General features: G+C 46.0%; 1 protein-coding gene and 1 pseudogene across 6 annotated transcripts in view; one reads left to right on the plus strand and one right to left on the minus strand.

The window, feature by feature from the left end:
* Positions 1 to 227: 227 nt before the first annotated feature.
* LOC139530931 (nuclear pore complex protein Nup205-like) lies at positions 228 to 17,311 on the plus strand (annotated as a pseudogene).
* Positions 17,312 to 18,268: 957 nt separating this feature from the next.
* The window catches only part of LOC139584478 (FYVE, RhoGEF and PH domain-containing protein 4-like), a 103,445-nt gene continuing 94,400 nt past the window's right edge, over positions 18,269 to 27,313 (minus strand). For all 6 annotated transcript variants that reach the window (XM_071416388.1, XM_071416389.1, XM_071416392.1 and 3 more), the window contains 13 exons: positions 25,921 to 26,010; positions 25,523 to 25,668; positions 25,045 to 25,201; positions 24,508 to 24,646; positions 24,179 to 24,237; positions 23,791 to 23,937; positions 23,511 to 23,683; positions 22,310 to 22,340; positions 21,598 to 21,669; positions 21,363 to 21,488; positions 21,054 to 21,191; positions 20,842 to 20,982; positions 18,269 to 20,530 (listed from right to left, as the gene is read on the minus strand). In XM_071416388.1, the coding sequence (XP_071272489.1) occupies positions 20,267 to 20,530; positions 20,842 to 20,982; positions 21,054 to 21,191; positions 21,363 to 21,488; positions 21,598 to 21,669; positions 22,310 to 22,340; positions 23,511 to 23,683; positions 23,791 to 23,937; positions 24,179 to 24,237; positions 24,508 to 24,646; positions 25,045 to 25,201; positions 25,523 to 25,668; positions 25,921 to 26,010 (1,683 nt within the window). In that variant the 3' untranslated portion in view covers positions 18,269 to 20,266. The remainder of the gene's footprint in view (positions 20,531 to 20,841; positions 20,983 to 21,053; positions 21,192 to 21,362; positions 21,489 to 21,597; positions 21,670 to 22,309; positions 22,341 to 23,510; positions 23,684 to 23,790; positions 23,938 to 24,178; positions 24,238 to 24,507; positions 24,647 to 25,044; positions 25,202 to 25,522; positions 25,669 to 25,920; positions 26,011 to 27,313) is intronic.

The raw sequence follows: 27,313 nt of genomic DNA on the forward strand, positions 1-27,313 counted from the left end.
GTCCCATAAGATGGACATTCTATCTACTTTTGAAGTATCCCCTACACTGTATGGATAACCCCTCCTCCATTACACAGGTACACTGGCACCCTCCTATACACAGGTGTTAAAACCAAACATTTTGGCTCAATTATCCTGGTTCTACAAATATCTCAATTTCTTCCCTGCTTATCCAGATTAAGTGATCCCACATGCTTGGTTAATACAAAATCCTCATCGTCTAAACTATGGGTCAGGTTACCCTCTTTAGCCTTCTCGGGGGGCCCATGGTGTATCAGGAATATGGCTCCCACAATCAGACAGCTCAGGACGACCAGCACTCCTGTAAAGCCCCACCCTCTCCCAGAGAACACATGAGAAGGTTGTTTGTTAACCACACCCGTATGTCAAAGCTTTTGTGTCCTAAAGGTGAGTTACAGAAGAAGGTGATTCCCTCGATCCAACCGGGAGACTGGGTGTGGATTCAACCTTGAGGAGAAAAGACAGGAAGCGGCCCCGTTGGGAAGGCCCATACCACGTTTTGTTGGTGACCGCCTTTGCCATTAGAATAGCGGAGAGAGCCACTTGGGTCCACGTTACCCACTGCAAAAAGGTAGGACCACATACAAACACTGCTGAACACACACAGAGTTAGGGAGCAGAACCGAGTACCAATAGGGTCCGGGAGTTACCTCCTTAATTAAGATTTCCTAGCCTGACCTATCATCACTGTGTGTGCTCCTAGAGGTGTGAGTATGGGGTGGTAACTACCAGACCAACTAAGGGCAGGAGAGAGTTGGCGGTTTTTGGGAATATTAGGGACTCTGAGCTGCATTATAGTCTTTGTAATCTTTCTGACACATCTAGATCCACCACCTTCCGGTACTAAGTATACGACGCCGTTGTCATTGATAAGAAGTAAAAGACAAACTATTTAACACACTGACCATCAAGGACAAGTGACTTACAGAATAGGAGTCAAAGAAGGTCAAGATGTAGGATTTAAGGTAAACATTAAACAATTCCCTAGGAAAGCAGACAGGGATTGGGTTGGCCAATCAGGGATTGGGTTTGGGTTCACTTTAAATCAGGGATTGGGTTTGGGTTCACAGGGATTGGGTTCACTTTAAATCAAATCAAATGTATTTATATAGCCCTTCGTACATCAGCTGATATCTCAAAGTGCTGTACAGAAACCCAGCCTAAAACCCCAAACAGCAAGCAATGCAGGTGTAGAAGCACGGTGGCTAGGAAAAACTCCCTAGAAAGGCCAAAACCTAGGAAGAAACCTAGAGAGGAACCAGGCTATGAGGGATGGCCAGTCCTCTTCTGGCTGTCCCGGGTGGAGATTATAACAGAACATGGCCAAGATGTTCAAATGTTCATAAATTACCAGCATGGTCAAATAATAATAATCACAGTAGTTGTTGATGGTGCAGCAAGTCAGCACCTCAGGACTCCTGAGGTGCTGACTTGCTGCACCCTCGACAACTACTGTGATTATCTCAGGACTCCTGGTACTCACCTTTAACTCCTGGTGAGTACCAGTGTTATAGACACAAGAATGGCACCAAGAACTTAGCGAATTTTAATGGCTGTAAGGCGATAGTTAATATGACTGACTTAGGTTTGGAAGCACAGGAGAACATTCTTAACCTCATAGCACCTATAACTGATGTATGGTGGGCTTGTACCAGCAAAGGACGCATACGACAGCCACTACCAAAAGGGTGGTTAGGTACTTGCGCCTCAGTATTATTGGTGCAAACAGTTAGAATTAGTCATCAGAGGCCAGTTGTGGGAAGCTCAACTAGGAAAAAGAGGAGTCTTGGGAGGGAGTATGGGAGTAGCCCGGTTTGGATAGACGCTATTGGCATTCCTAGGGGAGTTCCAGATGAATACAAGGCTATGAATCAAATTGGTGAAGGCTTTACCACTACATTCTTCTGTTGGGTAACGATAAATAAAAATGTGGACTGGATCAATTATATATATTATAATCAACAACGTTTTGTGAATCAGACTAGAGATGCGGTGAAGGGGATCTCTGACCAATTATACATCTGTGACTGGGTGGTTTGATGAAATGTTTGGTAAATGGAAAACTATAGTAGCTACCATTTTGGGGGCTGCTATTGCATGTATGGGTATCCTCGTATTATGTGGTTGTTGTCTTATTCCCTGTGTCTGAGGGTTGGTGAGAAAGGCGTTGGAGAATGTTGTGACACAGCAGATGGTGAGGTATGGGCCCATACCTGACTCAGACCAGTGGGATGAACGCTACATGCCTACTGGAATGGTGGACGATGATGACCAATTCGACCCTGATGACCCACAATTAGTTAAAGCTTTTCTTAGTTCTAACGTGTGAAGGTTATAGTGAAAATCTCAAAAGGAAGAGTTATAACTGGAAGTAGAAATAGAACTATACCCAGGTGAGGTGAAATAGACGTTGTACATACATTTATGGGTGTGAGGATGTGCATTTTCTTAATAAACAAATGTTGTATCAAGATATAATATTTAGTCAAAGGGTGGATTGATAGAAGAATTTGTATGTTTAAGATAATGACTAAAGTATTCCACCCTGAAACCATATAATTGTGTGAAATGTATTAGAATCATAAAACTATAATCTGATGATGTGTGTAGTTTTAGTCAGAAACAGGACATTTTGTTTCTGTTTAGCTATGTAAGCAGGGTGCAAGTGTGAAACAAAGGATAAGAGGAGCTATCGACAGACAAGTTGTGCTACTGTGAAACCAATAACAGGACATTCTGTCCCCACCCGTGGAGGGGAGAAATTGTTAGGCTTGCAGAAAATTATGAAACATGTTGCAGAATATGATAAACAATGTATGTGTGTAGTGGAAAAGTAACTGTCTGAGCAAGGCGTAACTTAAGATTTGAACTTGTTTGTGTGTGTGTATAAAAATATTTGCTCTGAAGATTCACAACCTTCAGGAATTAGACAGAGATATAAAATAGTTCAGTTCGAACATTGGGATAGAAATTCTCGTGACACTAGCTATTAGCATTAGCGGCTAACAATTAGCATCACACAAGATTTAGGGCAACTTGCTATAAAGAAAAACTAGCAGTTTGCTGATGTAAGAAACACAAACTAATAGTGTCATTTTAGAACTCTAGTGGATTTATATTAAGAAGCAAAGTGAAAACAGCATTGTTGTCATCAACATTGTTGCATGTGCTGAATTGACCATGTAGACTGAACGCAAGTGTCTCCTGGTTGAGGAACATCAAATGCGCTCCTTGAGTGACAGGGGGCGTGGCTAGGTTTGTGTGGAAAGTGGCACGGAGAGAAAGAGCGGAGGGAGATGACTCAAGTAAACTTTCAAAATTGACATTACACATGGCGTATCACATTTAACAAACCAAACATTCAAATACCGGTATAGAAGGTAAAGTGAAAACCCAAACCAGTCCCTGCATCAATACCGGTATATCATAAAATACGGAATACCGCCCAGCCATACTATCATCTGCATATAAATGGATGAGATAGCTTCCTACTGCCTGAGCTATGTTGTTGATGTAAATTGAGGAGTGCGTGGAGCCTAGGATCGAGCCTTGGGGCACTCCCTTGGTGACAGGCAGTGGCTAAGACAGCAGATTTTCTGACTTTATACACTGCACCTTTTGAGAGAGGTAGTTAGCAAACCAGGCCAAAGACCCCTTAGAGACACCAATACTCCTTAGCCTGCCCACAAGAATGGAATGGTCTACCGTATCAAAAGCTTTGGCCAAGTAAAAAAAAATAGCAGCACAATATTGCTTAGAATAGTCACATTAGAAGCGATGGGAGATGAGGAAATGTTAGACTGGCAAGGAGGCATGGCTGAGTCAAATAGGAATCCTGACTTAATGAAGTGATTAAAGAGCTCAGCCATGTGCGTCTTGTCAGCAACAACCACATCATCAACTTTAAGGGACATGGGCAGCTGTGAGGAGGAGGGCTTATTCTCCAGGTCTTTCCAGAACTTCTTGGGGTTAGACCCACAGAGAGAGAACTGCTCCTTAAAGTAACTAACTTTGGCCTTCCGGATAGCCCGAGTGCACTTATTTTTCATTTGCCTGAACGATAGCCGGTCAGCCTGAGTATGCGTGTGCCGAGCCTTTCGCCGAATGCAATTCTTGAGGTGGAGTAACTGCAAGATCACGGTCCAACCAGGGGCTGAACCTGTTTTTAATTCTCATTGTCTTTATGGGGGCGTGTTTGTTAAAAATACCACTGAAAATATCAAAAAAAGAAGGTCCAAGCTTCTTTGACAGAGGGGATCAAGCTGATTCTATACCATTTTACAAAGGCCAGATTTATTGCTATCAATTTATTGCAATATAGATTTTTGTCTCTATCGCCCAGCTCTAACATGATAATTTATCCTCCAATAGGACATTTTGTAACTGCTTGTGTGCTGTGCCACAGGTGGTGCTGTCTAAGTTTGTACGTCAGATGGGGGACCTTCTGGCCCCCACCCTGTACATCTCATACCTACACATGCTGAAGGGCCTGGCTAACGGCCGCCAGTGTACCCACTACTACGTCAGCCTGCTAAAGACCAACGGGTCCTCACACGGACGGTTACTATACATACTCTCACCTGCAAGGCCCTGTAGGAATCTGTAAATATACAAAGGAATTTTCTCATGTTCTCACTAATGGTGTTCTCCAGGGCTCAGTACAAGGTCCTCTCTTGTTCTCTAGCTAAAGATAAATGCAGCATTCATTCACTGATTTAAGGACATCAGATAATACATTGGACTTCCTTAAATGCTATAATTATCAGATCCAATCGCTGACAGTATTTGTGTGTTGTTTGCTTAGGACAGAACATGCAGGTGACAAGCAGCCCAGTGTTCTTGGAGCACTTCTTCCACTCCCTCATGCTGTACCATGAGAACCTGCGCTGAGACCTGCCGAATACAGATGTCACGCACTACCACATCCCGCCAATAAGGGGCATCACACAGAGGGAGCTGGACGGCCTGACCTCTTTCCTGCAGCTGCTCTGTTCCATCACCTGGGTAGGAATTGGTTTTGCGGAAGACTGGTCTGGACTGACAATGAGCACATAAAGCATGTTTTTAAAACAAAAATTGGTTCACACAGTCAAAAGCAGTGATGGATCTGCGTTTGCCAAGGTGATCTGATGTTTCTCATTTGACACTGTGTGTGTGTGTGTGTGTTTTAGAGTGAGAATGCCCGCCTGGCCTTGTGTGAGCACCCCCAGTGGACCCCTGCTGTGGTGATGCTGGGGCTGCTACAGTGCAGTGTGCAGCCTGTCCTCAAGGGAGAGCTCCTAATGTGCCTTGCTGCCTTTGGGAAGTCCCCGGAGATTGCTGACTCCCTCTGGCAGTCACTGGAGTACACTCAGGTAGGTCAGGAAGATGGTTTAAAACAAACAAAAGCTGTGACACAAAAGTATAGATGGTTCTGCTTAAGTGTTGGTGGGCTCCAGTCAGAACCCTGTCTGACATACTAAACTCTTACTGTGTGCCGAAGCTCATGTTGTTATTTGTTCCAGATTCTTCAGACAGTGTGTGCCCCAGGACAGAAACAAGCTGCTGGAATTGAGGTGAGATTTTTCCTGCATACGGTGTGTGTGTGGGATGTCGCGTACGTTCTGTGCTTGTACACCTGTATCTGTATGTAATCCTCCTTGCCACTCAGGTGGAGCTGAATGAGATTGAATCGAGCTGCGAGGAATATCCTCTGACCAGAGCCTTCTGTCAGCTCATCAGCACATTGGTCGAGAGCGTCCTGCCCGTCAACCTGGGGGAGGGGCTCCGTGCGCCAGGATTCCAGCCCTACCTGACCTTCCTGCGTGACGCCGTTTTCCTTCCCTTCCCCACCAGAGCCTATCGTCGTGCTGCTGAGAAAGTATGGGGGTCTCGCTCCATAGTTGAAGTCCCTATTTGGTGATATTAGATTGGAACTGGATAAGACTGGTTTCTGTTGTTGATCACACTTAGCTAGTGAAATTCACTGCAACCCATGTCAGTACTTGCTCTGATGCCATAGTAATGTGTTTAGCTACTACTGCCTATTTCAGTTTTGTTTCACTCCCCACCCCCTCTCTTCTGTTCCCTCTCCACCACCCTTGCCCTTTACCAATGGGAGGTAGCGGATGCTGTTCTGGAGGTGTTCCACAAGCTACTGCAGGACTACGAGCCCCAGGTGTCTGACTTTATCCAGGAGACGGTGGAGCTGCAAGGGGAGCAGGTACCGGCCCACAAGCTCCCCGGCCACAGCCTCATGTTCCACCTGCTCAACGACTCACACATCCTGACTCTGCCTCAGCCTGCTGGAGGAGGGTGTGCGTCAGCTAGACACCTACACCCCTTCCCTGGTCAGTACACACACACACACCTGCTATAGTTAACTGCTTTGTCTGCAGTGGTGTCTTTCATTGCGAAAGCTTGTTTGTGCCCTGTTTGCTTCGCTGTTAGCATTGTGTGAGGAGGGGAGCATTCACCAGAGTTGGATTTGAGTTGAGAGTTGATCAAATCTTTTGTATCTTCTTAGGTCGGGTAATTGGATGGCTCACATTTCCGGTATCTCAAGATGACATTTCTTTACATCCACTCATCCCTCTTGGTTCTATTCCTGTTTGACTTGCAGGTAAGAAGCAGTTGGTGTCTGCAGTGCTGCACTGCCTGTGTTTGCTGGACCTGGCCCTGCATAAGGAAGTGGTGTTCATGGACCTGCTGAGAGAGAGCCAGGCCTCCCTCATTGTCTCCTCCCTGGAGCAGCTCCTGCAGGGGGTCAGTGCCCAGAGCCGCCGGGCTGACCACATCGTCAACATTGCCAGGTACTGGAACACTCACCTCGGCCTCACCTGACCAGGGACTACACATTAGAAAGAGACTTTTAGCTAAATCTGGGACTTACTCCGAAATGCTGACTTGCATTGAAGTACGTTGTCTCTGTCAAATTAACACAATACAGTAAAATTCCCTCTCAAGCCCAAAGCCCAATTCTTTGTCTTAGGCCCATAGCTTAAATTCAGGCCATACACCTCCTAAACCTCAACTTCCTATTCCCTGGTTGTGTTTGTCCCTGGCAGGTACCTGTATCACATCAGCACCAATCCGGATGCGGCCTTCCAGAGCGCTAAAATCCTCTGACGCATCGCCCGCTACCCCAACATCCACAACCGGCTGATGGGTGACTTCACACATGACCAGGCTGTGAGTGACAAGCTAATGGCTGGCTTTGTGGAGTGTCTGGACAGCGAGGGGGCTGAGGGCTTGGAGAAAGGAGACGGTAAGTCACACTCTCATTCTATCAACATCAACCATGTCTATCTTAACTGAGTGTGGATGTCCAATCTGCCCATTTAGTCACTGACTCAAACCTGCCCGTTTAGTCACGGACTCAAACCTGCCCGTTTAGTCACTCCAACTCACCAACACTCCTTTCATTCGCTGCCCGCCAGACTTTCAGCTGGCTAAGAAGGAGGCGAGGATCGCCACGAGACCCAGATCCTGAACGTTCTGAACACTTCCCTGGAGCTAAAGGCCCCCAACCTGGCCCTCTACCTGCTGGGCTACGAGGTCAAGAAGCCCATCTCCTCCACCAACCTGCAGGTCCGCACCAGCTGCTCCTTCTCTTACATGCTGGGTTGTATTCATTAGGGCATTCACAGTAGCAAAAACAGGGGAAATCAGAAGTATTATATTTTACATCATGCAGGTTTCTCGGCTCCAATAGCCAAACCTAAATGGCTCCCAATCAAATAAAAAATGCGCTGACATATCCTAAAAACAAGACAGGTAAAAGTAAAATGGACAATATGGAATGGACATCAGGCTACTCACAACTGCTGTCCAGGAGTTTCACCCCATGCGGTAAATTGTCATGATTAGCAGTTTCAAGTTTGTAGCTGTAAAATATTGACAATCTGATCATGGCAAAAAATATAATACTTATGATTCCCATTGCAAATAGGTTCAGGATAACTCCTGACAATGTTGATTGGCTGATATTCAGAGCTTAAATTACCAAATTGATTAGTCACAGGACTCTGGCCTGCAAAGGTCTGTTTTACAAATGGTGGGCCTACCACATGTATGGGCATTCATAAAATTCCATTGCGGGACGACATGGTAGGCTACACCCCAGTAAGCACAGACTGACGCTGACGTCTTATTTTTGGTTCTTTCCGGACCTACCATCTTTTTTTTGTGTTTTACAAATGGTAGGTCTACCACATAGATGGGCATTCATAAAATGTAACTTTAGGTGACACTAGGTTACACATCAGTAAGCATGGACCAACGCTGATGGTGTAGTCTGGACCGGCCTTAATTTCCATGTCTACAGACGTTGGTTTTTAGTCCGGTCCGGACCAAATCTGAACCAATCCTAGACGTCTATGTTTGGTTCAGATTTTGTCCAGTCGATACCGGCCTTGATTTAGTCCAAACATATAAATGAAGTCTTTTCAACTTTCATTCAGAACCGAAAATTAACCTGATTTCACCGTACATAAAATACATATTTGAAACTTTCATTCAGAACAGGAAAAATGAACTTAATTTCAATAATCGGAAAAGACGTATTTTCTTAAAAACATTTTACCCCCTTTTTCGACCCCAATTTTGTGATTACTAACTTTTCTTATCGCTGTAACTCACCAACAGGCTCGGGAGGGGCTAGGGTCAAGTCATGCGTCCTCAGAAACATGACCCGCCTAACCGCGCTTCTTAACACCTGCTCGCTTAACCCGGAAGGCAGTTGCACCAATGTGTCGGAGGACACACCGTTCAACTGACGACCGAAGTCAGCCTGCAGGCGCCCAGCCCGCCACAAGGAGTCACAAGAGCGCGATGAGCCAAGTAAAGCCCCACTGGCCAAACCCTCCCCTAACCCGGACGATGCTGGGCCAATTGTGCGCCGCCCTATGGGACTCCCGGTCACGGCTGGTAATGACACAGCCTGGTGGCCGAAAAGGCGTCTCTTCACTTTTCATTCAGATCCTAAATTGAACTTCAACATCTGGAAAATACGTATTTAAGATGTCTTTTCAACGTCATTTTGCTTACTGGGACTATTCTATTATTGTCTTGCCTAGGGCGGCAGAACAGCCAGGACTGGCCCTGGGCAAAACTTTTTGCAATGCACACACCTGGGGTCCCAGGTATAAATCAGTCTCTGATTTTAGAGGGGAATAATGAAAAAATGCAGTGGAACTGGCTTCAAGGTCCAGAGTTGAGTTTGAGGGCTACAGAGCCTCTGTATTAGCAGTTCCAAAAGCTAAGAGCTTGTGGCGTTTAACTGATTGTACCGTACCATTTAGTTTTCTCATGTACTCATACCCTGTCCCACATCATCAGTGTGCAGGAAGCTCCTCGGTGTGCTGGACGCCATCCACTTCAGCCAGGACATGCCTGGACTTCTTTGAGCGCATTCAAATCGAGCAGGTCATCGCCAACTGCAAGCACGTCAATTAGCACAGACACACGGTCTGCGACGTCAAGGTGGACCTGGCTTCCAGTTTGCATATTTAACTCAACCTTGTTTTCAAGCATTTTCTACTATGTCAGTGGTCTTCTGTGTTTTATCTAGAATCAATGTAAAGTTTTATGACGAAGTTGTCGTTATCTCCACAGTTGCTCCATAGAGTCCTAGTAGAGTCCTAGTAGCAGAGGTCAATGCCCTCAGACGGGTGAAATGTTATAGAAAAGGGTTTTGTAAAACAAATGATATTCTGTCGCGTAAAATTGGCAATCATGTCTGCAACGTTTGGACCGTGGAATGGAATACACCCCTGGTGTGTGTGTGTGTGTGCTTCCCAGGAGGTGAACTCCATCCTGCAGCAGGTGGTATAGCGGAACTGTGTACGTCGGAGCCTGAGTGCCAAGCATCACACGCTGCAGTCGTGGAGAGGCTTGGTGGAGACCCTGCTTACCGCCTGCCCTGTCGTCCTCATTCATCCCTGCTGACGAGAGACCGCTCATCATCAGAGACCTGCTGCTGGACCTGCACGACAAGGTGTGTGTGTGGTAACTTTATAAAAATGTATGCAGTCAGTCAATGTTTTTAGGGTTGGGTAACCAGTTGTTCTCCTGTCTCTCCCCAGGTGTTGTCAGAGGACGCAGCCGGGGAGCTCATGCCCATCGTAGCCGGGACAGTGTTCGCCCTCACAGCCCACCTCAGCCAATCGGTGCTGTCAGAGCAGCAGCAGGGGGCGGGGCTGGAGGGAGGTTCGTCGTCGGGCTTTGCCTCCATCACCAACTCTGCTCTGCACCTGATCCTGAGGAAGCTGCTAGACTTCATCCTCTGTACTGGTGGTGGATTCCAGCATCTGCGTGCACCTGTATGGGTCTCTGCTCTACTACCTAAAGATCGCTCAGAAACATGAGGAGCCAGATACACTACAGCAAGGTACAGTTGAGCTACAGTATTGCTGGGCAGACGCAGAACACTTGGAGAATCATCCATTTTGGGACCCTCTGTAGTAGTGTGCATTTGTTCCGGTCATTGTTTGCAAACGCTAACCTCTTATCTTTTTCACGTCTTTCTCTCCCTCCCTCTGTCCAGCGGGGAAGTCTATGTGGGAGCGTCTGACTGCTCCTGAGGATGGTTTCTCCAAGCTGCAGAGGGAGAACCTGACCATTATTGAGCGCTACGGCACCACCGTCATGGAGGTGGTGTGTAGCGACGCCTGTGACGGCCACGAGATCTGCAGGGTAGGAACACAGCAGATACACACAACAGCTCACCTACAACCCAGTGTAGCTTTCAGACCAGTCTGTCTATATGTCTCGTCTCTCACAATCCTTTAACTTGCTGACAGTCTCTTCTTGTTTCTGTCTGACCATATCCCTCCATCTCTTTCTGTCTGTGTTGACACACGCATGCTATCAATGCGATATGAAAATATGTTGAACTCAGCTACCCCAATGTACTAACATCCTTTCTCTCTCTGTTAGATGCTAGCCCTGTCCATGCTGGACCGGATCCTGTCCATAGACTGCCAGAGCCAGTGGCTGCTGTTTGTGTGTAACGGTGGTTACCTGCGTGTGCTGGTGGAGAGCCTGAGACAGGACGATGCAGCCCTGCAGACCCTGCTCAGTCCCCAGCCCCCTCTGCTCAAACTGCTCTAAATCTATGAAAGCAAGATGGTGAGGGAGGGATCTCACACACATACAGTTGAAGTCAGAAGTTTACATGCACCTTAGCCAAATTTAAACTCAGTTTTTCACAATTCTTGACATTTAATCCTAGTAAAAAGTCCCTGTCTTAGGTCAGTTAGGATCACCACTTTATTTTAAGAATGTGAAATGTCAGAATAATAGTAGAGAGAATGATTTATTTCAGCTTTTATTTCTTTCATCACATTCCCAGTGGGTCAGAAGTTTACATACACTCAATTAGTATTTGGTAGCATTGCCTTTCAATTGTTTAACTTGGGTCAAACATTTCAGGTAGCCTTCCACAAGCTTCCCACAATAAGTTGGGTGAATTCTGGCCCATTCCTCCTGACAGAGCTGATGTAACTGAGTCAAGTTTGTAGGCCTCCTTGCTCGCACACGCTTTTTCAGTTCTGGTCACAAATTTTCTATAGGATTGAGGTTAGGGCTTTGTGATGGCCACTCCAATACCTTGACTTTGTTTTCTTTAAGCCATTTTGCCACAACTTTGGAAGCATGCTTGGGGTCATTGTCAGTTTGGAAGACCCATTTGTGACCAAACTTCCTGACTGATGTATTGAGATGTTGCTTCAATATATCCACATAATTTTCCGTCCTCATGAAGCCATCTATTTTGTGAAGTGCACGTCCCTCCTGCAGCAAAGCACCCCCACAACATGATGCTGCCACCCCCGTGCTTCACGGTTGGGATGGTGTTCTTCGGCTTGCAAACATCTCCCTTTTTCCTCCAAACATAACAATGGTCATTATGGCCAAACAGTTCTATTTTTGTTTCATCAGACCATAGGACATTTCCTCAAAAAGTATGATCTTTGTCCCCATGTGCAGTTGCAAACCATAGTCTGGCTTTTTTATGGTGGTTTTGGAGCAGTGGCTTCTTCCTTGCTGAGCAGCCTTTCAGGTTATGTCGATATAGGACTCGTTTTACTGTTGATATAGATACTTTTGTACCTGTTTCCTCCAGCATCTTCACAAGGTCCTTTGCTCTTGTTCTGGGATTGATTTGCACTTTTCGAACCAAAGTATGTTCATCTCTAGGAGACAGAACGCGTCTCCTTCCTAAGCGGTATGACGGCTGCGTGGTCCCATGGTGTTTATACTTGCGTACTATTGTTTATACAGATGAACATGGTACCTTAAGGCGCTTGGAAATTGCTCCCAAGGATGAACCAGACTTGTGGAGGTCTACCATTTTTTTTCTGTGGTATTGGCTGATTTCTTTTGATTTTCCCATGATGTCAAGCAAAGAGGCACTGAGTTGAAGGTAGACCTTGAAATACATCCACAGGTACACCTCCAATTGACTCAAATGATGTCAATTAGCCTATCAGAAGCTTCTAAAGCCATGACATCATTTTCGCGAATTTTCCAAGCTGTTTAAAGGCACAGTCAACTTAGTGTATGTAAACTTCTGCCCCACTGGAATTGTGATTCAAATCAAAGTTTATTTGTCACGTGCTCCGAATACAACAGGTGTAGACCTTACAGTGAAATGCTTACTTACAGGCTCTAACCAATAGTGCAAAAAATGTATTAGGTCAACAATAGGTAAGTAAAGAAATAAAACAACAGTAAAAAGACAGACTGCACATGGGGACGAAGATCGTACTTTTTGGAGAAATGTCCTCTGGTCTGATGAAACAAAAATAGAACTGTTTGGCCATAATGACCATTGTTATGTTTGGAGGAAAAAGGGAGAGGCTTGCAAGCCAAAGAACACCATCCCAACCGTGAAGCACGGGGGTGGCGGCATCATGTTGTGGGGGTGCTTTGCTGCAGGAGGGACTGGTGCACTTCCCAAAATAGATGGCATCATGAGGACAGAAAATGATGTGGATATATTGAAGCAACGTCTCAAGACAAAGCTTGGTCGCAAATGGGTCTTCCAAATGGACAATGACCCCAAGCATGCTTCCAAAGTTGTGGCAAAATGGCTTAAGGACAGCGAAGTCAAGGTATTGGAGTGGCCATCACAAAGCCCTGACCTCAAGCCTATAGAAAATTTGTGGGCAGAACTGAAAAAGCTTATGAGAGCAAGAAGGTCTATAAATCTGACTCAGTTACACAAGCTCTGTCAGGAGGAATGGGCCAAAATTCACCCAACTTATTGTGGGAAGCTTGTGGAAGGCTACACAAGACGTTTGACCTAAGTTAAACAATTTAAAGGCAAGTACTAATACTAATTGAGTGCATGTAAACTTCTGACCCACTGGGAATGTGATGAAAGAAATAAAAGCTGAAATAAATCATTCTCTACTATTATTCTGACATTTCACATTCTTAAAATAAAGTGGTGATCCTAATTGACTTAAGACAGGGAATTTGTACTAGGATAAATGTCAGGAATTGTGAAAAACTGAGTTTAAATGTATTTGGCTAAGGTGTATGTAAACTTCCGACTTCAACTGTGTGTATATATACACACACACACTAAACAACGCAGGCGTTACTGCTAAAATACTTCTACATCTAAGAGAGCGTAGATGGTGTGGGATTGTACACTCCCCCTCTGCACATCTGGCCATATGGTGCGGGAGCATACACGTACCCTGAATCTAACCCAATGCTCTGTATGTTTTAGGCCCTGTTGACCCGGGTGGCCAAGACAGGCCAGGGAGCCGTGGAGCTGCTGGTTGAGGGTAGCTCTCCAGGAACAGGGTTAGAGTGAAAACCTACAGGAGGGTACCTCTCCAGGAACAGGGCTGGAGTTAAAACCTACAGGAGGGTAGCTCTCCAGGAACAGGGTTGGAGAGCCTTTATTTACACATTTCACACACCCATCAGTCTTTGGGTTAATTCACATGCTCCTCTCATCTCCCCTGCCTGCATGACTAAATCCCTCTCCTGCCCTGACTCAAGACCTGGTACCTGCCCTCGGGCCCGTACTCCCGTGTGCCCAGCCTGGGCCTGGTGCTGTTCCTACTGAAGAACAGCGCTGCAGACCTCTTCCACCATAGCCACAGACAAGCTCTGGGAAAGCTGCAGTGCCTGGAGCAGCTACCTCCTGAGGAGCTCAAAGAGGAAACACACATTCAACCTATTGACAAGGTGATAGTGCCTCAGCCCTAACCCTCCTCTCTATCCCTGTCTCTCTGTTTGGTGTGTAGCTGTGTGCGTGTCTGGTACTGGAGTAGAGAATCTCTTTGGTCCAGAGGAGCCTTGTGGTCCAGCTTATCAACAACAGGGCCAAGCTGCTGGCCCTCTGTTCCTTTATCCTACCATATTAAAATAAACCAGATGAAATCACACTAAGTCACACCAGACTTCTGTGCAGGGGTTAGGTAAAGGGACTGATATAAAGGTTTAGGGTTCATCTCAGGGTGGTTTTGATTTTAGGGATCGTTGTAGGATGATGATGTGCTGTTGGGTATGTATGATTGATGGCATGCCCTGAGCTGTAGCTAGTTCATGTGAGAATGAGAAATACCTTGACCTAACCACACCTCAGATGTGATTGAGACCTGCCTGTTTGTACTTTGGCGTCACCTGGAGTACTACCTGTTGTACTGCACCCCCACCGATCCCAAGGACTCCCTGATGCCTGGAGCCAGCGAGGCTCTCCCCAGGCTAACCCTGTCTGGAGATCACAGATCTAGAATGCGATAACGCTACCCTCTAGCCTAACCTTGATCATGAGTGGAATGAAAAATCTGACCCTGTTTCAGTGGGCATCATCCAACTCCAGATGACTGCAGGAAATGTGATGTTAGTGGTGTTTCTCAAATTCCCCAGACTCGTTTGGACGTGCCCTGGGTCTGGCCAGTCAGCCAGCAAGAGCAGGTAAGAGACTTGTTCTAGGTCCCAAGAAACAAAGAGATCTTCTGTTAAATCTGACAATTAATCTTGATGGTTGTAAAGTCGTCTCAAATAAAACTGTGAAGGACCTCGGCGTTACTCTGGACCCTGATCTCTCTTTTGACGAACATATCAAGACTGTTTCAAGGACAGCTTTTTTCCATCTATGTAACATTGCAAAAATCAGAAATTTTCTGTCCAAAAATGATGCAGAAAAATTAATCCATGCTTTTGTTACTTCTAGGTTAGACTACTGCAATGCTCTACCTTCCGGCTACCCGGATAAAGCAATAAATAAACTTCAGTTAGTGCTAAATACGGCTGCTAGAATCCTGACTAGAACCCCAAAAAATTATCATATTACTCCAGTGCTAGCCTCCCTACACTGGCTTCCTGTTAAGGCAAGGGCTGATTTCAAGGTTTTACTGTTAACCTACAAAGCGTTACATGGGCTTGCTCCTACCTATCTTTCCGAGTTGGTCCTGCCGTACATACCTACACGTACGCTACGGTCACAAGACGCAGGCCTCCTAATTGTCCCTAGAATTTCTAAGCAAACAGCTGGAGGCAGGGCTTTCTCCTATAGATCTCCATTTTTATGGAATGGCCTGCCTACCCATGTGAGAGACGCAGACTCGGTCTCAACCTTTAAGTCTTTATCGAAGACTCATCTCTTCAGTAGGTCCTATGATTGAGTGTAGTCTGGCCCAGGAGTGTGAAGGTGAACGGAAAGGCTCTGGAGCAACGAACCGCCCTTGCTGTCTCTGCCTGGCCGGTTCCCCTCTCTCCACTGGGATTCTCTGCCTCTAACCCTATTACAGGGGCTGAGTCACTGGCTTACTGGTGCTCTTTCATGCCGTCCCTAGGAGGGGTGCGTCACTTGAGTGGGTTGAGTCACTGACGTGATCTTCCTGTTTGGGTTGCCCCCCCCCCCCCCCTTGGGTTGTGCCGTGGCGGAGATCTTTGTGGGCTATACTCGGCCTTGTCTCAGGATGGTAAGTTGGTGGTTGAAGTTATCCCTCTAGTGGTGTGGGGGCTGTGCCTTGGCAAAGTGGGTGGGGTTATATCCTTCCTGTTTGGCCCTGTCCGGGGGTATCATCGGATGGGGCCACAGTGTCTCCTGACCCCTCCTGTCTCAGCTTCTAGTATTTATGCTGCATTAGTTTATGTGTCGGGGGGCTAGGGTCAGTTTGTTATATCTGGAGTACTTCTCCTGTCTTATCCGGTGTCCTGTGTGAATTTAAGTATGCTCTCTCTAATTCTCTCTTTCTTTCTCTCTCTCAGAGGACCTGAGCCCTAGGACCATGCCTCAGGACGACCTGACATGATGACTCCTTGCTGTCCCCAGTCCACCTGGCCGTGCTGCTGCTCCAGTTTCAACTGTTCTGCCTGCGGCTATGGAACCCTGACCTGTTCACCGGACGTGCTACCTGTCCCAGACCTGCTGTTTTCAACTCTCTAGAGACCGCAGGAGCGGTAGAGATACTCTTAATGATCGGCTATGAAAAGCCAACTGACATTTACTCCTGAGGTGCTGCACCCTCGACAACTACTGTGATTATTATTATTTGACCATGCTGGTCATTTATGAACATTTGAACATCTTGGCCATGTTCTGTTATAATCTCCACCCGGTACAGCCAGAAGAGGACTGGCCACCCCTCATAGCCTGGTTCCTCTCTAGGTTTCTTCCTAGGTTTTGGCCTTTCTAGGGAGTTTTTCCTAGCCACCGTGCTTCTACACCTGCATTGCTTGCTGTTTGGGGTTTTAGGCTGGGTTTCTGTACAGCACTTTGAGATATCAGCTGATGTACGAAGGGCTATATAAATACATTTGATTTGATTTAGATTACACTAACAGTGGGGAGAAAGACAGTTCTTTGAAAATCTGCACGGATGAGTTTACAAGGGTAGGATTTGTGTTAGCTTCAGTGGCAAACCGTTTAATTGTTGTATATGTGTGAGTTAGTTTTCAGTAAGACTGACTCCTCTCTCCCCTGTGTCTCCATCTGCAGAGTGACATGGGGGGCAGGATTTGGGGAGGCTCTAGAGGAAGCTGCAGAGTGACATGGGGGCAGGCTCTACAGAGGAAGCGCAGAGTGACATGGGGCAGGCTCTACAGAGGAAGCTGCAGAGTGACATGGGGGCAGGCTCTACAGAGGAAGCTGCAGAGTGACATGGGGGCAGGCTCTACAGAGGAAGCGCAGAGTAACATGGGGGCAGGCTCTACAGAGGAAGCGCAGAGTGACATGGGGGCAGACTCTACAGAGGAAGCTGCAGTGACATGGTGGCAGGCTCTACAGAGGAAGCTGAAGAGTGACATGGTGGCAGGCTCTACAGAGGAAGCTGCAGAGTGACATGGGGGCAGGCTCTACAGAGGAAGCTGCAGAGTGACATGGGGGCAGGCTCTACAGAGGAAGCGCAGAGTAACATGGGGGCAGGCTCTACAGAGGAAGCTGCAGAGTGACATGGGGGCAGGCTCTACAGAGGAAGCTGCAGAGTGACATGGGGGCAGGCTCTACAGAGGAAGCTGCAGAGTGACATGGTGGCAGGCTCTACAGAGGAAGCTGCAGGAGGTGGAGGGACTGAACAGCCAGGTCCGCTCCCATTCCACCTTCATCCAGGCCCTGGTACGCAGGATACAAGGCCTGCTCCACCAGCCCAAGGGCTGAAACACTCAATGACCAATACAACGAACATGACCTAAAACCTGTGGAACAATGTTCACCTAAAGAGTACACCAGGCCAAGGATATGGACATTGCAGAACCAGACACACCTGATCTTGAGGATTCTATTTAAACCAGACTCGACTTCCCCTATTCACTCCAGTCTATTCTACTGGCCTCTACTGTCCTTCGTCTCTCCTAAGACGGGCGCTGTGCAAAGTTAGTCTGACTGATGTAGCTTGCCCAAGAAATGTTTTATTTTCTTCACAAAACACACCTTTTGGTATAATGGATTTTTTTCTATAATGTAATGATTTTCCAATGATTTATTGGTTTTATTGCAGGGCTATTCAACTCTTACCCTACGAGGTCTGGCGCCTGTTTTTTGTTGTTGTTCTCCCTGATACTTAATTGCACCCACCTGGTGTAAATCAGTCCGTGATTAGAGGGGAACGATAAAAAAGTGGTACTGGCTTTGAGGTCGAAGGGTTTGTCTCATCTTTTGTAACAGGACTCATTTGAGTGACTTATGGTCAGAGGAAGCAGGAAAGGTAACCAAAACAGGCCTCTGCACTTTCTGCAAAGGTCAACATGCCCAGTAGTGAAAGTAGAATTGGTTCACAAAGCAACCAGTGACACACTTCCATAATACTTAAACTTACTTTATTTTCTTACAAGGTACACTTTATATTAAGACCGTAAAGTGCGTAGATTCTCAAACCTTGGGGAGGGGGATCGGGAGAGTGAACAAACGTCCAAAATCTGGTTTTACGTTCAGATCTCATAAGACAGGATTGTTGTGCTCTTCTGCATTGTCTGTATCAGAACTGCGATTGGAGATGCAGTGAGGCCATGTCACACTCAGACCATTAATAGAGGATTGGAACAGTAGAACCTATGAACAGAGGTTATAGGCACATTACCCCCCCCCCCCATTACCCCCTTCCATTCAACACAAAGGATTCTGCAATCACAGGATGGAGTGAGTGACACCTTACTAGAGATTGAGGGACAGCTATCTATGGTTTGCATTGAGGGACAAGACAAAAAACCTCAGTGAATCTGTTAGTCTACCTGGCTTGGCTGAGTCAGACAGAACACATGGAAATTTGAGGGATATTACTTTTGTGCTAATTATTTTAAATCATCATGCGCATATTTTATAAATTACTTTTTAAATAAAATTAGATACAGTATTTAAAACATTTACATTTCTTTCCCCACCTGGTCATAATGTTTACCTCTGTGTCGCTTCGAGGGGTGATGTCCCTATGTAAAAGACAGGATCTGGGTCAGTGGTCAGTTACATAGAAAACCACACCATATATAAATGCTTTGTATGTATATTCTATATTTCCGATATATACATGTCTACAAAAGGGCTGTGGGGCTAGGTAACTACAGCTGTACAACCATTTATTCTCATCCTCAATACTGCCCTATGGATGTGTCTGTCTTCATTCATACAGTAGAAAGGCTCCTCTAATGATCACAGCAGTAGTACACTTTTCAACACATTACTGTGACCAGGATGTGGTTGCTTAAGAGGTCACTTTGTGACTCTCTTGGATTCCAAGGCGAGGAAGGTTGATCCAGCTTAGAACGAGTGCAGCAGAGTACCCCGAATGCCTAGCCTGGCTGGAGAGGCCATCCCTCAGCCTGTTTGGATTGAAGCCTGTTCTGGATGGGTGAGCACTTCTGCATAATTTCCTGTTTGCTTATGGGGTTACTTACAGCAATTAAAGTGTAGAGTGATCCTCGCGATTGCTATTCTGGCTAATTGCTAAAGTCTTTCTGGGACATTGACCCAGGCTCTAGAGGAACTCATTCTATTCTTGCCAGTAGAACATGGCTCCTGGCTACTGTGATGTGAAACTACATGATTGGAGAAGTGAGGACTGATAACTTTCCTAGTGATACTGTCCTAGGACCCTTTTAGTTTGAAACACTGTTCATCCATGTTTAAGTAAAAGAAAAAAAAGCATAAACACTGCAAATACTTTGATGTACACATTGTACAGGATTGTACTCAGATATCAAAACATACGGAGAGCATTACTTCTCTGTACATAAAAATGCATTTGTTCCTGTCAGGGAAAACTGAGTAACACATATGTATAGGTACACAGGGCTGATGCAATGTACCGACCAGGGTTCGTCCAATTCCAAATATTCCGAATTGGAATTTCAGTGTACTTCTGGAATTGACCCCAACCCTGGTCCAGACAGCCAGTCCTCTTGATTCACATCATTAGATTAATGTCTATGAAGCTGGAGGAGATCTGTTGGGCCTGCAGGCATCCCCAGTAAAGCCTGAGGACCTTAGTGTCCTCAGTGTACAAGATACCCCAGGCAGGTTGTTCTGAATAGTGCCTGTCTGTCTGAGTGAAGCAGAGACCGTCCTGAGGTCCCCTCCTCCCTGCTCCACTCTAATGATGATTGGAATGCACAGCTCTATTGGTGGAGCTGTGAGGTCCAATCATGGCCTCGCTTATGATTGGTAGAATCCACTCAGGGAACGAGGAGAGGTGTGGATTGGCAAGGGGAGGCAGCTTATCTAGCACTGAGTTTCCACACTGTGTGTGTCCATGAGGATAGCATGGGAGTGGTGTGTGCATAAATGCACATAGGTCTCTGGCAATCTTCAGCTGTCTGAGCTCGTCTCCTGGGCGCCATCCATGGCCATGGTGCCCGTGGCATCGTTGGGAGGGGGGCACTCGGGCACCTCCCCAGTCACGGCCACCCGGATCACCTTGAGCCAGCGCTGTTTCAGCTCGTCGCTCTCGGCGGCGAAGCTGTGGACTGATTTGGACTGTGACAAACGGAAGCTGGCTGGAAGGTCGGCAGGCCGGGGGCTGTCTTCCACAGAGTAACCCAGCAGAGGGATAGTGGACTGGGCCTTCACATCCTGAGAGGAGGGGGAGATGCAAAGGTAGAGAGATCATTTATATCGGAACTCGGGAGAGGAGTTTCTCCTATTCAGCTAATCAGGTCACAGGGTGAAGGAAGTCTTGCCCCCATTCATAACAAATGTGGTTGTAGAGAATGTGGATGTTTATGATTGACAATGTCCACATCACAGGAGGTTGGTAGCACCTTAATTGGGGAGGATAGGCTCGTGGTAATGGCTGGCGCGTAATGAGTGGAATGGTATCAAACAACATGGTGTGATGCCGTTCCAGCCACTATTATGAGCCGTCCACATGGTGTTTGACTGACCTGTGGCGCTCCGTAGAGGTAGAGAACTAATGCCTCCTTCTCTGGGATGAGGCACCACACCTTCCCCCAGGGCTTGTTCTTCTCACAGTACTGCAGGAAGCCACACATGATGCTGCTGCCGGAGAACTGGGCCGCCTCAATCTGGGGACAGAGGAGTGCTGTTTAGACACAGAAGACATGCCGATGCAGGTGTGTGTGTGTGTGTCCCTCACCTCCAGAATGCCCTTCTTCTTGCCCTCGGCCTTCTCCTCTCCAGTCAGGATGGAGTAGCAGTCCTTACAGACCTTGTTAATCTTGTTGCTGTCGTACTCCAGGGCCACCTTGTTGTCTGAGCACTTCCAACACACAACCTGATACAGGAACAGAAGACATCAGTCTAACACTGAACGAACAACACAGTGTAAACTAGCCAAACAGCCAACAGTCAAATGGGTTGAGCATCACAAATAGTATTAACATGTTATAATGGGTGCTGGGTTAAAGGGAGGGAGAGCATGGTGTCGAGCAGACGCTTCACTCACATAGCCACATGCTCGACAGTGGTGTCTCCGTCGTGTCAGAGCATTGAATGACTCTTTACACTTCATACACATTGTCACCTCGTTGTCCCGTATCCAGCGAGGGGCACGTTTCCCCAGCTCTGCCGTCTAGAGAAAAATACACACCGACACACGTAGCTCAGACACAGGAGGGTCTTTGACACACATACAGTGCACAAGAAGAGTCAGAGGTCATGTTCATTGTGATGACACTCACCAACACGTCTTTGGAGGCTGACTTGAACGTCTCATTCTTCTGATGGAAGATCTCAATGGTCTTCCGAAAAGCCTGCAGGCCACACATACACAGACAGAAACACATACACAGACAGAAACACATGCACAGACAGAAACACATACACAGACAGAAACACAAACACAGACAGAAACACAAACACAGACAAAAACACATACAGAAACACAAACACAGACAGAAACACAGACAGAAACACATACACAGACAGAAACACAAACACATACACAGACACAGACACAAACACAGACACACACATACAGAAACACAAACACAGGCAGAAACACAGACACAAACACATACACAGACAGAAACACAGACGAACACAAACACAGACAGAAACACAAACACAGACAGAAACACAAACACAGACAGAAACACAAACACATACACAGACAGAAACACAGACGAACACAAACACAGACAGAAACACAAACACAGACAGAAACACAAACACATACAGAAACACAGGCAGAAACACAGACACAAACACATACACAGACAGAAACACAGACGGACACAAACAGAAACACAAACACAGACAGAAACACAGACAGAAACACAAACACAGACAGAAACACATACACAGACAGAAACATGGTCAGCAATACACACCCAAATCTGCTGAACATACAGGAAATAAAATAAGTAAATCAATAAGAACGTGATTATATACCTTTATCCAATTGTCCTTGTCTTGTTCAGAGCTGAAAAATGAAAAACATGGTTAGGCTATTAGCTGGCCAAAAGTAGGCTACATGAAAAGTGTAACACTATTAATATAACCGTGTGGGTTTTCAGGAAATGTTTGTACATCACAAAGCTCATCTGCAGTTCCTGCGGTGCAAATGAAGATCCTATATCTGTATGGAATGGAATGTTACACTACTGTTTATCATTTACGTTTACGTAATTTAGCAGACGCTCTTATCCAGAGCAAACTACAGCAGTGGGTGCATTCATTTTCATACTTTTTGTACTGGTCCCCCATAGGAATCGAACCCACAAGCACCATGCTCTACCAACTGAGTCACACGGGACTATAATGAGCTGTAGTAGTGTACTTATCATACACTAAACCCCCATAGGGTTAGCAGAAGGATATGGTCAAATTATCATAAGAATTTGGTTGGTTATTCATAGTCAATCAAATGTATTTAGAAAGCCCTTTTTACAACAGCAATTGTTACAAAATGCTTATACAGAAGTCCAGCCTAAAACCCCAGAGAGCAAGCAATGCAGGAGGGGTGGCCGTCCTGTTCTGGCTGTGCAAGGTGGAAATAGTTAGCAATAGGGTGTGGGATTGTAGTATACAGTTAACCGTTCTTTTGAGAATCATGGCAGTAAATGTTTTTTTTAATTTTTTTTTATACATTGGCTATAGGGTGGAGTAGAACTAGGGCTGTTATCTACAGCTAACTAGCAAAATAACACTTGAGTAAATGAGGGATACAAAGTATATTAAAAGCATGTGCTTCCACACAGGTGTAGTCCCTGAGTTAATTAAGCAATGAACATGCTTGGGTCTTGTATAAAAACGCCCAGTCGCCTACCATGGACAGAAGAAGAGATCAGTGACTTTGAAAGAGGGGTTTCAAAATACCGTGTGTGTCTCAGTCACCAGATCTCAACCCAATTGAACACTTCTGGGAGATTCTGGAGCGGCGTCTGAAACAGCGTTTTCCACCACCACCAACAAATCACCAATTATAGAATTTATTGTGGAAAAATTGTGTCGCATCCCTCCAATAGAGTTCCAGACACTTGTAGAATCTATACCAAGGTGCAGTGAAGCTGTTCTGGTGGCTTGCTGTGGCCCTATTAAGACGCTTGTTATGTTGGTGTTTCCTTTATTAAGGGTGGATGTAACAGCTTACCTGGCCTGCAGCTCCAGGGTCCTCTCCTTGCCAGACACCTGGAAGGTGTGGGGGTAGTCCTCGTTGGTGGTCCCTAGAACCTTCATGCCCTCGATGCCGATGCGGGTGCGTACTGTGTACTTGGGCCCTCCCAGGCTGAACTTGGGCACGCAGTACAACAGCATGTTGTTGAACTGACGGAGAACAAAGAAACACCTATGATTAATGCTTGTTTTGCTAATATATTGCTCCAGATTTGGTTGAGTACAGAGAAAGTGAAATGTGTGTGTGCATTTCTCACCAGGAAGAGGTATCTCTCCATAGCCGAGGTGTTCCTGGCAGCCAGCTTCAGGATGTGTCCCTCCTTGATGAACTCATTGGAGGCATTGACGATATCCTCCTCCTCCCCCAACATCTCATAGATCTCCAGCAGCTTCTTTAGATTCTCCTGAGCAGGGAAGGGGTTTTAGTTGGATTCAAAAATCTTGGTTGGGTTCAAGCACTAGCCAAAAAGCATATGAGTAGAAATGCTGATCTAGGATCAGGTCCCCCTTGTCCATATAGTCTTATTCGTAAAAATCATAGAGGCATAATTGATCCTAGATCAGCACTCCTACTCTGAGAAGTTTTTTGAATACAGGTCCAGATTTTATTTCAGATTTTAAGAGTGGTGTGCTGCAGATACTCACAGATTTTCGTATGGCACTGTTGGAGTGTGTGGCTGCCATGGCGATGATGTTCAATGACTCTGAGGAACATGGAAAGAAGGAATGATGAACTTTGACCTTATGAAAATGAAATGAATGGTGTAATAAAAATGTTCTATAACTGTAAACAACAGTTTTGTGTGTTTTCAATGTAAGGCAAATGTTTCTACTTGGCACTGGAGGTTTCACATAATTTTTTTAAATGTGAAGTAATTACATGATTATAATCACAAGAAAGTCTGTCAAATTCCATGTACTCCTGCTCTATAGTGTACAGATTATGACTAGTAAAAGCACTCCAGTGTACTCACTCTCTGCGTCTCGGTGGTCGGGGTCGTCCTGAGGCAGTTTCTTCAGGTAGTCTTTGAGCAGCATCTCGTAACGGGGAACTCTCTGTACCGGCTCCAACATGTGGTGCTGCAACGTCAAACAACCACATGCCTCCTGACTCTGAAACACACAAAATAAAACAGTCCACTGTCACTTCAAGGTTCAAGGCTTAAAAGTAAAAGCACACAAATTGTTAGATGAATATCCATTCAACAGGACCAGTTGACACAACCATAAATAATTCAATTGTTCCATTCCATGATGACTATTCATAGTACAAATCAATAGTGAGATATCAATAGATTTCTTTCTCCTTGCAAACCAAATGAGACCCCTTGCAGCAGAAATCTGTATATCCACAGGTAAATGATCGCAGTGCTGTAGTACCAAACTCAGATCATATAATTCCTAGAATTGCTATGGAGTTATATAATTCCTATACAAACAATTTGTTAATCCACAACAGCAGACCTGTGCACTTTTGAATCAGGCCTTGTGTTTAGAATCTACACTCGTACCTGGATGTCCTGGATGATGGCTTTAAACTGTGGAGAGCGGTCCGTCCACTGTTTCAGCAGCTCCATGGCCTTGTCAAAGTTCTTCACATACTCTGCGTACATCTTCAGGAAGGGCGTGAGCTTCTGCAGGATGTCCCCCAAGCGAGGGGTGGACTCCCTGTAGGGAGGGGTGACCGTTAGATAGGGACCTCAAGGTAACCATCCCTTAACCCTGAAACTCCAAGTGGATGATGACTCAACCATGATTTTTCAATGGACAGACCATCATTTCAAAACCACAACTTCCCTTTATTACATCTGTTTGTGTCTGAGTGAATCTGAATGAGTCACAGAGTCTGAATTGTTATTCATCTTAGCAATATTATTTTGTATCGTATTTTCATGCAATCTCAGCGGTGAAATCTGTGAGCGCATGCAATTGAATGGGTCTGTGTTTGGAGTCTATAACTGTGTGGCCAGTCAGTCATGAGGAGCTTACCATTCTCCCATGCGTTTCTCTAGGTCAGGCAGCAGGAACTGGTTGTGGAAAGTGTTGATGGAGGAGATGTTGGAGAAGATGTTCTTCACCACGTCCACAGGGAACGTGCCCTTCAGAGCCTCCTCCATCAGCTTGGCACAGAACACCTGCATGGTTCACAACATGGCCAGGCGAGGTAAACCACATTGAATTGATCATAATAATGAACACTGCCTTCTTTTCATGCTGAGGTAGACCTGGGTCAGTGTTCAGTAGGACACACCATGTCCAACAACAGAATGTCGGTGTGATAAGTTCAGGTAAAACCTCCCTGTTTCTCACAGTATCAAAACGTTTTCTACCTACTGAACAGGACCCTGAAATGACAGAACCCTGGACGGACAGTGGGACACACTCACCTGGTCCAGCAGGTTGAGCCGTGTGACGTAGGCTCTCTCCGTCTTCAGGAGCTCAATGGCAATCTTGTGCAGCTTCTGTTCATTGGTCTCCTGAAACACAGAAGAGAGAGGTATGTCAGTTGGCTGTGGGACAAGTTGGGGAGATGCATACTGCATGTACAGTTCATAGACATGGCCATGTTCCTATAGCTAGAGGGGGTGAAAAGGGCCCCTTGACAAATAATATATGTTGTGTTCAAGTCAGGTTAGACAATTGGGAGTAAAGGAGCCGTTGAACTCTGAGCCTGAAGGTCATGCTCACTCCCACATTGTCCTCATGCTGCGCTAGGATCCCGTTTTGTTATAGCGGACACAAACACACTTCCCCAGAGATATCTACAACAGCATCACTTTAAAAAAAACTTGTGCTTCAACACAGCAATGTTAACATTAAGACAACAAATGGTTTCAGTTCAATCTATATTTTCTGTTCGTTTTAATTGATGGTTCCACAATTCCTTCTAAATAGGAGTGCTGCTTGGGCATACTATAGTATGTGTTTCTGTGTGTATTGGGCTATTGCGGAGTGTGTGTGTGTGTGTGTGGTGTGGGGGTTCTTCTCAAAACAGAAAATTAAAGGCTGGAAGGGAGAAATGAGGACAGAGTTCTGTTCACAGTGTCAGAATACTTTGTGTGCAGGGGAACCTCTCACTGTGTTACTGTAACAGAACAGTATGTAAAACACAGACCAACGAGTGTCTCCCACATACTTAAGAAATCAAGATTCTGGGCCTCCCGAGTGGCGCTGTGGCCTAAGGCACCGCAGTGCTTGAGGCGTCACTACAGATCCGGGTTCGATCCCGGGCTGTGTCGCAGCCGGCCGCGCCCGGGAGACCCATGAGGCAATGCACAATTGGCCCAGCATCGTCCGGGTTAGGGGAGGGTTTGGCTGGCCGGGATGTCCTTGTCCCATCGCGCTCTAGCGACTCCTGTGGTGGGCCGGGTGCATGCATGCTGACACGGTCGCCAGTTGTACGGTGTTTCCTCTGACACATTGGTGCGGCTGGCTTCCGGGTTAAGCGAGCAGTGTGCTAAGAAACAGTGTGGCTTGGCAGGGTCGTGTTTCGTAAGACGGATGGCTCTCGACCTTCGCCTCTCCCCAATCTGTACGGGAGTTTCATCAATGGGCAAGACTATAACTACCAATTGAATATCACAAAATTGGGGAGGAAAATAATAAAAAAATCGATATCAAGATTCTGCAGGATTCTGATTGTTAGGGCTGAACAGAAAATGAATGCTCACTTCCTCTATTCATTGATATAGATGGATTCTTTGTGTGTATCCCACATGTATTGTTCAAGAGGAATGTTGTCTTGCTCTGTGCTCTGTAGAACTATTTATTCTCATATTT

This window comes from Salvelinus alpinus, chromosome 9 (assembly GCF_045679555.1).
Source record: "Salvelinus alpinus chromosome 9, SLU_Salpinus.1, whole genome shotgun sequence".
NCBI lineage: Eukaryota > Metazoa > Chordata > Actinopteri > Salmoniformes > Salmonidae > Salvelinus > Salvelinus alpinus.